Consider the following 12,851-nt stretch of genomic DNA (forward strand, 5'->3'; position numbering starts at 1 on the left):
TCATCGATTAGAAGATTTTACCAGCAAAGTGCGTCCCTTTTTTATTTCACATTAGAGGTATTTGGCGACGACTTTCCCTCACTAAGAGAACGCTGACGATTTTTATCAACAAGATAATTTTGACAAATATTTTATCGGCAAATGTGTGCTCATGTTTATTTTATGTTCTATCTGAGACTTTAATAACAAAAAATTTATCAGCTAATCAGACCAATTACCCTGAAGTCTTAATCAATGAAACTGTAGAATACAATGTACGCTATCAAAAACTTTCCTAACATCATATCATCATTATCATGTAGATAGGTCAGAGGCAGAGGCAACAGAGCAGGATCCATGAAGCGAAACTCAGTCTTCCCAACCATAGATACGTGACTAGCAAATTTCATACGACCAATTAAGTATACATACATCTCCTTATTTATTTTATTACTATCAAGAAATAATAAATGAGCTACACACTAGCTCTCTGTAAACAAATCCAAAGCCCCACAACAGAAAGAACAGGGCAAGAAACTCAGAACAAGAACAGAGAAAGAAAAAAAAAAAACCAAGGCAATATCATTTACAAGTCAAATCGTAAACAACCTTGTTTGGAACATTAACAATCATCGAGCAGTTCATATTCGCGGTCTTCCTCTTCTTCATCATCCCCATCAATGACACCTTACCAGTCACCCTCGAAAGAGCCGTCAGTGTCACATTCCCTGAAGTCAGCTCAGTGGCAAGGCTGTTATCCGACACCCCACTCGAGTTTACGTCAATGGTCACATTCAATCTCTTCGTCTTCTTCAAACCGGCGCGTGACTTGATAATGTCACCACTTCCCAGCGTGACATCCCCGTAGGTCACATTAGCCTTAGTGGCATCGAACCTGTAGCTCCCGAAATTCTTGTTCTTCACGGTAACTTCAGCAATGAGAGTTGCGGTGAAGGAAGTATTGGAGGTGCTTTCGAGGGTTTGGACAGTCACGGACCTCAGCCTCACGCTCGGGGTTTTGATCTTCATCACGGTCAATCCGAAAACGGTCATGACTATGATTTGGAACACAATGAAGATTCCAATGTATGCAAAGCATTTCCTGTTCTTCTGGATTTTCTTGAACCTCTCTGATTCCAACATGGCTGGTTCTTAAGTTGTGGGAGGGTATAGACTCAAAAGGGTAGGTACTAAAATTGGATATGTCTGTGTTTTAGGAGATTGAGAAGAATTTGGAGGGGGTTTGTGATAGAGGGCTGGTTGGTATAGCAATATATACAGAGTTGGGTGAGGTCGCCTGGGTCAGGAGCTTGGTTTTTTGAAAACTGCAGGGAAATTCTGGGGCGGTTTTACTTTTCTTCTGGTTAGCGTGTTGAGAAAATATCAAATGGTGTTTTAGTCTTCAGAAAATTGTCAATAGAGGCGACTTGGACGAAGTTGATCGAGTATTGAACCAAATAAATTATATCAGAAGCTTCCCACAGAGCTTGACCCAGAATGTTTGTGAATAACCATTAGGCTTTATGCTTTGATAACAAAACGTACCATTCAAATGTTGGGATGGTCACAGACCCAAGCGTGTGATTTGGTCCGACCCAAGAAAATTAGGAAAACACAGAAAATGGTAGCCTAATTTCTTCTCCTGTTCTCACTATTTCTTAATTACAAAATTCAAAATACAATTGACCAAAAAAAAAATTTTAATACAAAAAAAGGGGGGGATTGGACTCAAAAGTTCACGCGCAAAATATCCATTCAGTTGGGTTGGGCATGAAGTTTACCTCGGTTTTTTTTGATGCAGAATAACTTGGCCCAAAATATTTATTGAAATCATTTTGAACTTGGAACAAACTAGCTAGTAGGATTTGGTGACAAATACATCGATAAATTATTGTATCTGGTACCAAACTATATCAAAATAGTCAATTGCCTCTCTACAGTCAAAATTTCGTCAACCCTTGCACGTGCCAATCACCTGTAATAGGCAACGCGATCACAAAATATAAATTCTACTCGCAACTACTTAAAAACTATTTGGAAGTAAAGTATTAAGTAGTTGTGGACACTATGGGTTTAAATAGCCAACTAGGGATGAGAATCGATCAGAACGAATGGCACCACTCTATGCTAACCAAAGTTGGAAGGTTTCAATTTAGTTTTGTAGTCGGTTTATATATAGTTTCATCTACAGGCTACACAAATTTCATGTATCAGTTGGTTCAAAGTTTAAATTTCAATCTCAAGTTAATGAGAAGTATTAACATTTTGTCTCAATTGCAAGACATGGCATATAGTTTATGTCATGGAGCCTACTTTGATGCTGATATAGATATGATGAGGGCTTTTTGATTATTACAAAAATTAATCCTAGCCAAACACGTCCTACTGTAACTATTTTCTCTTATTTTGGGAATGCAACATTTTGTATCAGATGCAATATAAAAACACATTATTTACTTTAAAATATCGATATTCTTACATTGAAATGGACAAGATATTATTACATTACGGACAATAATTTGTAGAATCCTGATTGATTGTAGTTCCTCCATTTTTCAAATACGTACAAACGATCTCTCTGATTAATGTTTTTTTTTAATTTCTCGTTAAATATCCAATAATTCATTGTTCTCAAGTGAGAACTGAGAAGTATGGTTAACGAGATGAGTAATGCTAGGTGAACCACCTTTTAGGGAACCACCTTTTGGGGAACCACCTAGAGCCCACCTTAGATGGCAGCTTATGTGGCATAGCCACGTCATTGAAGCATAATTTTTTTTTCTCAATTACCAAAATTCCTTTTTCTTTTTTCACTTTCTTAAATTTATTATTTGTATTTTTTTTTGTTCTTTCTGATCTAATCATCTGTGACAAATTTATCAGACGTTGTTCTCTTCCTTCCTACTCTCGCCTCTCCTCTCAACCTTCTCACCTCCTCTTTAATTGATCAACGTCTTCTCAATCCGATTTCGATTTTCTCACAACCAAATGTTCCATTTCCAAGGCTTCAAGAAAACCCATGTATTTTTGCCCCTTGTGTCTTGGACAGGTTTCAAGAAAGCTTAAATGCATTGCAGTAGAATCTGCTAACTACACCCAATTAAGAACATAGTTGGAACAAATAAAAAAAATTAAAATGAGTTTCTTTGTGCCCGGGCAAGAGGAAGAAGGGCTTCGAATTTAGTAGTAAGCAGCTATTATCCATTATCAGTTATTACTGTTTTATTACATATGATTTTCAATTTGTTGATAGTTTTGGATGAATTGGGGATTAGGTTGAAAAGGTTGATGAAAGTGTCAAGGTTACAATTATTGAGGAAGACGACGAGGACTGGTTGCTTCCTCCGCCCAAAGTTAATAAGAAATTGGGTGACAATTACATCTTGTAGCAATGGTTATGCCCGTTCAAGACACTAGGGGCAGAAGGATCCGGCTCCTCTAAAGTGAGGAGGGTGTGAATTTACTTCAATTTCATAAAATCTGGACTCTCTGTCTAATCTAAGGGTCCTGACAATTGACACATTATTCTTCCACTAATTTTTCATCTAAACTCTAGTTAACTTACGGTTAACTCTAAAAAAAAATAATAAAAAAAATAAACAACAAAAGAAACACAATTGGGGATTTCTGTGAGTGATAAAAACTGGATGGGATTGGCTACCTGTGCATCATATCGTATTAGCAGAGAGTGTTTGGTGGAACATGATTCCTACCCTTTATTTAACATTGAAAACTAGAAACAATGGTTTGTCATCTCTCCATGGGTATCAAAGGACCAATGAAGAATCTAAGTTCCTAAAGCGTTGAGGTAATATGCATGGTGAATTCATTTGGTGAAATGATAAGTCTCTGATCGTTGCTTCATTCTATCACACCTAGAGGAAGCCGGCTTGGTCAGTCACCAATTTGTAGCTTTGAATCTTCAATAAACTTATGTAAGACATGGATTGAATATGTGATCAATCGTAAGCAGAGACGTTTGGAAAGCAAAGAGAAATAGAGAAGGAAGCAGATAGAAGGAACTTGACGCGGAGGTTTCTCCTGACGAGAAATCCCTAATTATTATTTTTTTTTTCTTTTAGAGTTAACGGCAATTTAACTAGGGTTTAAATTAAAATTAAAAATTGGTGGGAGAGTGATGTGTCAATTGTCAGGACCCGTAGATTAGATAGAGAGTCCAGATTTTATGAAATTGAAGTAAATTCACACACTTCTCACTTTAGAAGAGCCGGATCCGGGGCAGAAATTCATGAGCTTTATTGAAGCCTTGGAAATGGAACATTTGGTTGCGAGGAAATCGAAATCGGATTAAGAAGGCGCTGATCAATTGAAGAGGAGGTGAGAGGAGGGAGGAAGAGAACAACGTCTGATGAATTTGTCGCAGATGATTAGATCAAAAAGAACAAAAAAAAAAGGTTTAAAAGATAAATTTAAGAAAGTAAAAAAAGAAAAAGGAATTTTGGTAATTGAGAAAGAAAAAAATTATGCTTCGATGACGTGGTTATGCCACCTAAGGTGGACTCTATGTGGTTTCTCAAAATGTGATTCGTCTAGCATAGAGATGAGGTATTGCTCTTGTATAATGAAATTGATCGAAAGACTGAAATGATTGGAACAGGGTATAGGCAAACACCTAAAAAAATTAGGTCTTGCATGCACTCGTTTCCTTTTCTGAAAAAACAAGATGAAGCATATATGAAGTCTCATGACCTAATTAGAGTAAACCCGTTCGTTAAATTCTTCTTTCTCAAGCAAAGAAGAAAAAGATCACGGCCACTTACTTGAAAAGTAAAGTAAAAACACTTCATAAAAAGCTTGATTAATATTGTCAATTTATCAATATCATAAAGAAATAAAGTTCAGATCATTTGTTTTCTGTTTTTTTTTCTTAGGTGACTTTTAAATTCTGATAAATAAATGGAGATTTTTGCTTAAAGGGATCGCCAGCCAAAAATGCATAGCCGTCCATGCCTTTGCAGTTTTGCCATATTAAATCTTTGGCAGCCTATTACATGCATATTCTGAATTTGTGATAGCTAGGAAGCTTTTGAGCTTAATGAAAGATTAAGATCTTAATTAAGTTAGGTTAGAGCATCTTTAACAATGTTAGTCATTTTTTAGTCAAATTTTTTGCCAAAGTAGCTAAAAAGTCATTTTGGCTAGCCAGTTTAGAAATACGTTTGCATCAGTATGGTGTTCTCTGTTTTAGCTAGTTTTGAATTTATATTATTTTTTAAATGAATATTAAGTACTATATGTATTTATAAATTACATAAAATAACTCAAAATGAATGTTTTAAATTATAGAGAGTCGCATCTCGCTCTCTACATTTAGGAGCAAAATAGTTAAAAATTATAATAGAGAGTCACTTAGGAGTCTAGTGAAGCTGCTAAAATATATAAAAAGTTAAATATACTCTCCAAAATAGATAAGGAGCCAAAATAAAAAGTCTACAAAAGATGTTCTGATACGTCAATTTATAAGTTTGTGAACATTGGAAACTGAAAGAAAGGTGTGTACGTGGCAGTTAATCAGCACTTTTCATATGAGCATTTTGGGAAACGCTTTTAACTTAATGCAAGATTACGTAGACCAGAATTAATTTATGTATTTGTGAACAATGAAACAGTGCATCCTTTATACCTACTCATCAATATTAACTATGTTCCAAGTTTGAGTGGATGGTGAAGCTTATGGAACTGTGCAAAGACTTGAACAAACTTAACAGCGTTACAAAGAACTTTAGAACATTATATCCCTCCTTGGTAGGATGAATTATCCGACGAGCACTCACCCCATCTAGTATTATTTTCATTAATCAAAATTGTAGGGTGTTAATTGATTACTAGCTACTATACTGTTTAATCCGTGGTTAATTATGATATATTTTGACTCAGTTGCCTGCCTAACTAGCTAGTTAAGCACTTAAGCCTTCCAAAAGGAGGATACATCAATCTCAATAATTCATATTAACATAATAGTAAAAGAATGTATAATCAATATATAACTCAATAACCCAAATGCCAACTACAAAGTACATCTCCAATACCCAAAATGAAAACGGAAAAAATACAAATGGAATACTAGCTAGATCAAACAGACACATAGAAACAAAGTTCAAACCCCCAAAATTTTACATCTACAACATATATAGAACTTTGATCACTTGCACATCAAATTCTCAACAGCCTTGGTTGACAAATTGAGCGACATGGTGCAGCTCATTTTACCAGACTTGTTCTTCTTGATGATCTTCATTATTTCGACCTTCCCCTTCAAAGTGGACTCACTGGTCAGGTTCACAACCCCAGCGTTGATGGCGCTTGTGAGGTTTGTGGTTCCAGTCAACTTGTCCGAGCTAATGCTAATGGTGATGTCAGTTCTCCTTGTCGATCGAGCTTTGGCTTTCTGGCTTGGGACATCAGTAGACCCGATTACTTGGCCATCATACAAGATTGAGACAGTGCTGTTGGGGTATTTGAAGTGACCGAAGTTCGTGTTCTTGACAGCAAATTTGGTCACCAAATCGGCGCTGAAAGACGGAGAGCTTGGGCTGCCGGAATTGAAGTTACTGGCAGTCACGGTTTGGAACCTGACTTTGGGACCCTTTATCTTCAACACGGTGAGTGCGAAGATCGTGATCACTATGATTTGAAACACGATGAAAATAGCAACATAGGCTAGGCACTTCTTGTTTCCCCCTCCTTTCATTTTTGTACGTGTTTTGGGATTGTTTTTGTGTTTGTGAAGAAAGGAAACTCTGTTTATGAAATTGGGTGCTCAAAGATGTTGTAGAAAGCTGTGAGGAGATGAAGGAGATGAATGTATTGGAAAAGCAAAGTGTTGCTGTATTTATATACTTTTGTGGTGTCTGATACAAGATAATGGAGTTTAGGAAATACAAGTGGAGACTGGAGACATGTGATTTGTTTTCTCTTGGGTTATTTATTTTTTTTTTCCTTTTATTCAATCTTTGATTTTTTCTCTGTTGATATTTCTAAACGTGTTCGGTATGGAGGACTTTGACCGATATATTACAAATAATGACAGAAGCTTCTGAAAAATATCTCCACCATATAACCTAGCTATCAGTTTTATTTTCCCAGCTAGGCCCTGAAAAGGTTGCTTTTCAATGGCTTCAAATCCTCTATCCCAATTGCCCGATCCCCACCCTGTCCCTTCATTTTGATTGGTTGACAAAGATTAAAAAATGCTTATCTTAAACTTCGTTTCATTTTGTTTCATTTTTTTACCTTTGTCAACCAATCAAAATGAAGGGACAGGGTGGGGATAGGGCAATTGGGGACAGAAAATTTCCTCCCCTTCTCAATTGTTAATTTAACAATAACGAATGGAGTACGGAAGCCCCAAGATGAGAACAGCTTGGACACAGTTTAGTTATTCGACAATGTATATTTGTCTGCAAATTTGATGTATATAATAAAAAATTTATTAATCTTATAAAGAATTATTTAAAATATGATCAATAGTTTCAATCATTGAATTATTCTATGATAAGTGAAGGTTTATAAAATTGTAAAAACGAACTTATAAACCTTATAGTTGGCATGTATATAAATATCTCAATACATATAGTTCACATTTATTTAAATACAGACGGCTAATAATTAAACGTATGTTTTATTATATGAAAACTTGCATACCAAGTCAGTCGGCAAGTCTCCACCCCAAAACCCAAAATTACCATACCAAAAATAGCAATGACAAGGAGATTAGAAGGTTCAAATTAACACCTTATTCTAATTCAGTGCACACCAAGCTTAATTAATTCCGAAACTGACTTGGAGTCTGGGAACACCTACAATGACTAGGTTTATGGCAGAAAAAGACTCTTAATTGGATGCTCAAGTGGGGGGGGTCGTTGTCACCGTGACATGCCTCTCTCTTCTTATCTTCTGGAAGAGAAAGACACCTTCGAATTGTTCGTACAGCTAGCATATCAACGTGTGGCGTGGCGTGCGAAGCTGCCAATATTACAAAATCTGCCAAGAAAGACCAGACCAGATCGATCAATTTGCATGTTGGGAAATGTCCATGAAAGACAGCAGAGAGAGCATTATCGATCATTATATTAGAATTAGAGAAAGACCTTGGCAGAGGATAAAACAAAACGACTTAATTAGGAGGCTGCTTCTCTCCTCCTCCTATAAATTGCAGCAGCCATTCTAGACCTTCGTCTTCGTCAAAGCTTTGGAGCTTAGTACGGACGTGGGGTCTGAGCTACTATCGAATTACATATGGAGTTGCCTTATGAACAACAAACAGGAACAGTTAAAAGATGCCTCCTCTAGGCTGTAGTCTCTCCAAAGTCCAATCAACTACAATGATACGATATATATCAGGGCAAATTTTCAACGGGGAATACCATTTCGAACATGGCACCAGATTAGTGTTATGATTAATCATTACTTCAAATACGACCTACTAATACAAATTATAGGAACGAATTAGGGATACCTGGCCTCAAGAGTCGTGCAGACATGGACGTCCACGCTTGAACATTTTCTCTCTTGGGATGAATAATTTAATTCTAACAGGGTGTTAAAAATAAGAGAATCCTAGCATTATGTTGTGGCCTGTTCAATCATTCGACTACAATATGTTTATTCAATATTACCAAATTATATTGAAAGATTAATTAATGAAACAAATTAAGGTTGGCTAGTCATGTTGCTCATACCTTACCAAATCATGTATCGTTTATCATCTATTGGTTTGTTTGGTGCGATTTGTTAGCCTTGCATCTTGTCACAGCCCTACTACTACAAAAAGGGCCTATGGGGACATGTGTTTTGGGGACAGATAAGTTATCTGTGACTAAGTTGATCAATAGGCACATGTATGGATATATGTCCCACTTAAAAGTTAGAGACACAGTTCGTCTGTGCATATTGATAATGCAACTGACGTCGGCCCCAGTTTACTAATCTATACGGTAAACAAAATCATTTTAATGGATAAACAGAAACCATATTCTCTCTCACCTCAAAAACCCTATGGCTCCCGCCGTTCGAATTCTTGTTCTCATCCGGCGGCGCCCGGATGTTGGGATGGCCTCTGGCCTCCTGCCGTCATGAGGTTGTTGCCGGACGGGAGAACTACTGCCCATGGTGGCTTCGTCGGATAAATCTGCTATGGCTTTTCAGTTGGTTCGGCTGGATGGTTCCGATGGTGGTGGTCGAGCTGCACGGGTCGGTATTCCTTCCCCACCTATGGGTTTCCTGGATGGCAGGCGTCAGGGATCTCGATCGATGGCGGTGGGTTTTGGGCAGCCTGGATCGGGGATGGTTTTGGTCCGTAGTGATGCAGGTCGTGGTGGCATTGCTTGGGCAAAGTGATGATGCAGGTCGTTGCGGTTTGGAACGCCAAGAGGCTGGAGTGGCAGTGCAAGGCATAGCGACGTGAGTCAGACGGATCTTGCCGGATGGTGCTGTACGATGGGGATGGGAGGAGCAGGCTAATTGGCCCGAACTAGTTTGATGGGCCTGGGGCGAACTTCCTTGCGGACTACCATGTTAGGTTGCAAGTTGTTGGGCGGGGTTTTCTGCCCTAGTCCAATGTTTATTTGGGCTAGGGTTTAGAGTCTAGGCCCAACCCTATGTTTTTTAGTTTTTTCTAAATTACAATAATTCCTTGTATTAGGAAACTAAGCACCGATGTGCACTCTATGTCTCTGGAGTAGTATCGAATGAGGATATCCGCTATCTCTACGATCTGAAATGTATAATGAGTGGGTCTATTTCTACGTACCATTGTGGGTACTACCACTACCTTCTTGCCTGTTTATTTTCTTAAATGACAGCGGAATGGTATGTAACGGTCTATTCTGGCTTGTGATGAATATACTATTTCGCCCCGTGGGCTTGATTAAAAAAAAAAAAAGAATTAAATATTGTTTACTTCCTATATTTATAGGGTTTCATCGTTTCAGTCCCTGACCTTCGAATTTCACCTAAAAAGTCCCTGAACTCTCAATTTCCTCCCAATTGGTCCATGTCGTCAAAATTTTATGTTAAAGTTGCCGAAAATGTCTATTATGCCCTCACATACTTTTTTTTTTTAATTTAATTTTTCTCTGTTTTATTTCTTTTTTTTCATTTCACCTCTTGAAGGTCTGTGGATTGGAACCATCTTGATGAGGAAATTAACAGAAGGAGGCGAAAGAGCTGAAAGAAAAAGAGGTAAAAAGAAAAATAAATAAATAAAGAGAGGACGAGAATTTTTTTTTTTTAAGTAAATGAGGGTATAATAGACTTTTTAGGGAAAGATAACGGAGTTTTTGACGGATGCTTGATAGTAGGGACCGATTGGGAGAAAATTGGGAGTTCAGGGACTTTTTAGGTGAAATTCAAAAGTCAGAGATTGAAACGATGAAACCCTATAAGTATAGGGAGTAAACAGTATTTAACCCCAAAAAAAAAAGTCATTTTAATGGTGCAAATTTTTTCAAAAAGATTTAGGGGGTAAACAGTATTTAACCCAAAAATATAGGGAGTAAATAGTATTTACTCCCTATAAGTATAGGGATTAAACAGTATTTAACCCAAAAAAAAAAAATCATTTTAATGGTGCAAATTTTTTCATAAAGATTTCTACACCACAATATGTATCAACGTCTCTCACCAAAAAAAAAAAAGAAGAAAAAAAAACGTAGCTACCACCAATGAAACTCAGGTTAAACTTTGAGTTTCACTCATAGCTACGCTTTTATTTTGGTTGGGAGGTTTTCTACTTCGTCTCGCTCTCTTTTTATTTATCTTTTCTTTTTAAATAATTTATAAGGGATAAGAAGACTCTTAAGTTGGGAGAATAACACAAATCTTACCTCAAATGAAGAGTACAAAACATTAGGTCTCGTTTGGTTTGAGGAAAAGAAATTGGTTCCCTGGCCTTTCCCTTGTTTGGTTTGATTTAGTTTCCCAAACGTTTCGGAATGTCAGGAAAGTAATCTGAAAATGTATTTTACTTTCCTTTCTAATGTTTGGTTTGTGCATGAATAGCAAAGTAAGCAACATCAAATTTTCAATAGTATCCTTAATATAAAAACATAAACACTTCAAGATTCAAAATTTTCTTAAATAAATTAGTAATAATAATCTTTAAAATAGGTAATTAATGTGCAATTAATGAAGAGAAAGTGAATCCCATGAGGTGTAGGATAATCCACTTTCCCTCCTATTTTCCCTTTATGTAGGAAAGTTGTTCCTTTCCTTAGACGTGCCAAACATAGAAAATGATTAAGTTTCCATTCTCAATCTTTCCATTCAGCGAACCAAATGAAGTCTTATATTAAAGAACTTGTCTCTAAGTCCATCGAAATTAATAGGAAGACCTAATGGTCTCTCATACACATAGAATTTGTGAAGGTTGGAATTAAATCCCATCAAACAAAATTTGACTAGAAAATGCAAAAATTGGTTAAGGTATGGGCAATTTGATATCCTTCTTTTAAAAATGTGAGGATCAGAATTGCATTTGAGAATTCCAAAATGAATATCTTTATTGCAATCCTCTATAAACTACCAAAGCACCAGATGAAGAGAGAAAACAAAAGAGGAGTACTCTTCAAGCTTAATGCATGAAAGAAGGTGGGAAATTAATGCTAATGCCATAGGACATAATCTGGAGTGTTCGTGAACGTAACAAATATCTCCTTGCCGACTAGAGCCTCAACATAATTTGAAGTAAGAACATTAAACACAATCATATGTCCCCCCAATGCACTGGGGTATGCATTTTTCCCTTTTCAGATTAGGGAAGGGGTGAGAACTAGGATCTAATCTTTGAGCATTGTTGTCTGCCTAATGTGTTTTTGGGGTTTTATTTGCTTTCTTCAAGTTGTAGTATTGTTTACATTGCTGATTTGGGTTGGGCTTTATGAAGTGAACTGGCATATGAATTTGATTTGGAAAGCCCAAATTTTGCCCTCTCGGACAATCACATTCAAGTATTCAATTCAACCTAACAGCTGGGGTAGATGCTTGTTGTAAGATCGACCAGTCTTGTTGTCAAGTACTTCACCGACTCTAGCTATAGCCTAACCTCTGAGGTGCGACTTGGGGAGTCACCTAAAAGCCCCATAACTTAACAAGGAGGAAGCTAATAATTCACATTCACGACGAAACAGAGGTTGGGCCAAGATTTATGTCAAACCCAATAACCCATGCTAAGCTTAATCGAGGAATGACAATAGCTTGGTGGTGTTTCAAGTTCTTATTAAATAACTGATTAGCCATAGTTTGGTTTTGATAGATGCATGCTTTTGGTCTTTGACTTGGTGTTCCCATATAGATATTGCAGTGAATCACAGATTGGATTACTCTTGTATCTCTTTTATGATCTTTTAGTGATTCTTTGATAGTGTATTTTATTAAAGCGGTTAGGAGTACCAGAAAGATAGGGAGGGGAAGGTAGATTCAAGAATCTTAGCATTAAGAAGTCTTCATCCTTCTTTTTACAATCTCCTATTGTTACTATTGTACCTTCTATCTCATTATGCATTATCACTCCTCTAATCTTTATCGATGAGTTGACAAACTTCGGTTCTGGTTTTGCATATAATGGAACTGTGCTCCTTCACTCGTGCTTTCATGTTGTGTATTTCATTCTTTGTGGCTTCATTTGGATCTTGAGATTTTGGCTTGGTCTTCCTCCCTTGTTTTTTTTTTCCCTTCTTATTTACATATTCTTTGTGGCTTCATTTGGATCTAGAGATTTTGGCTTGGTCTTCCTCCCTTGTTTTTTTTTCCCTTCTTATTTACATATTCTTTGTGTTAGGGAGGCTCTCAGCCAAAAGAAAAACAAAGATAAATATTCATCATTTAAGATCAAGCATAATAGACCAGGTATG

General features: G+C 36.8%; 2 protein-coding genes across 2 annotated transcripts; both read right to left on the reverse strand.

The window, feature by feature from the left end:
* Nucleotides 1-561: 561 nt before the first annotated feature.
* On the reverse strand, nt 562-1,122 carry LOC112177458 (late embryogenesis abundant protein At1g64065). Its single transcript, XM_024315747.1, has one exon. The coding sequence runs from the start codon at nt 1,120-1,122 to the stop codon at nt 562-564; it is 561 nt and encodes a 186-aa protein (XP_024171515.1).
* A 4,833-nt stretch (nt 1,123-5,955) lies between these two features.
* Nucleotides 5,956-6,919, reverse strand: LOC112180166 (late embryogenesis abundant protein At1g64065). The gene has a single exon (XM_024318671.1). It carries the CDS (start codon nt 6,689-6,691, stop codon nt 6,143-6,145), a length of 549 nt encoding a protein of 182 aa, XP_024174439.1. The 5' UTR covers nt 6,692-6,919; the 3' UTR covers nt 5,956-6,142.
* Between the last annotated feature and the right edge of the window lie 5,932 nt (nt 6,920-12,851).

This window comes from Rosa chinensis, chromosome 7 (assembly GCF_002994745.2).
Source record: "Rosa chinensis cultivar Old Blush chromosome 7, RchiOBHm-V2, whole genome shotgun sequence".
Taxonomy (NCBI): Eukaryota; Viridiplantae; Streptophyta; class Magnoliopsida; order Rosales; family Rosaceae; genus Rosa; species Rosa chinensis.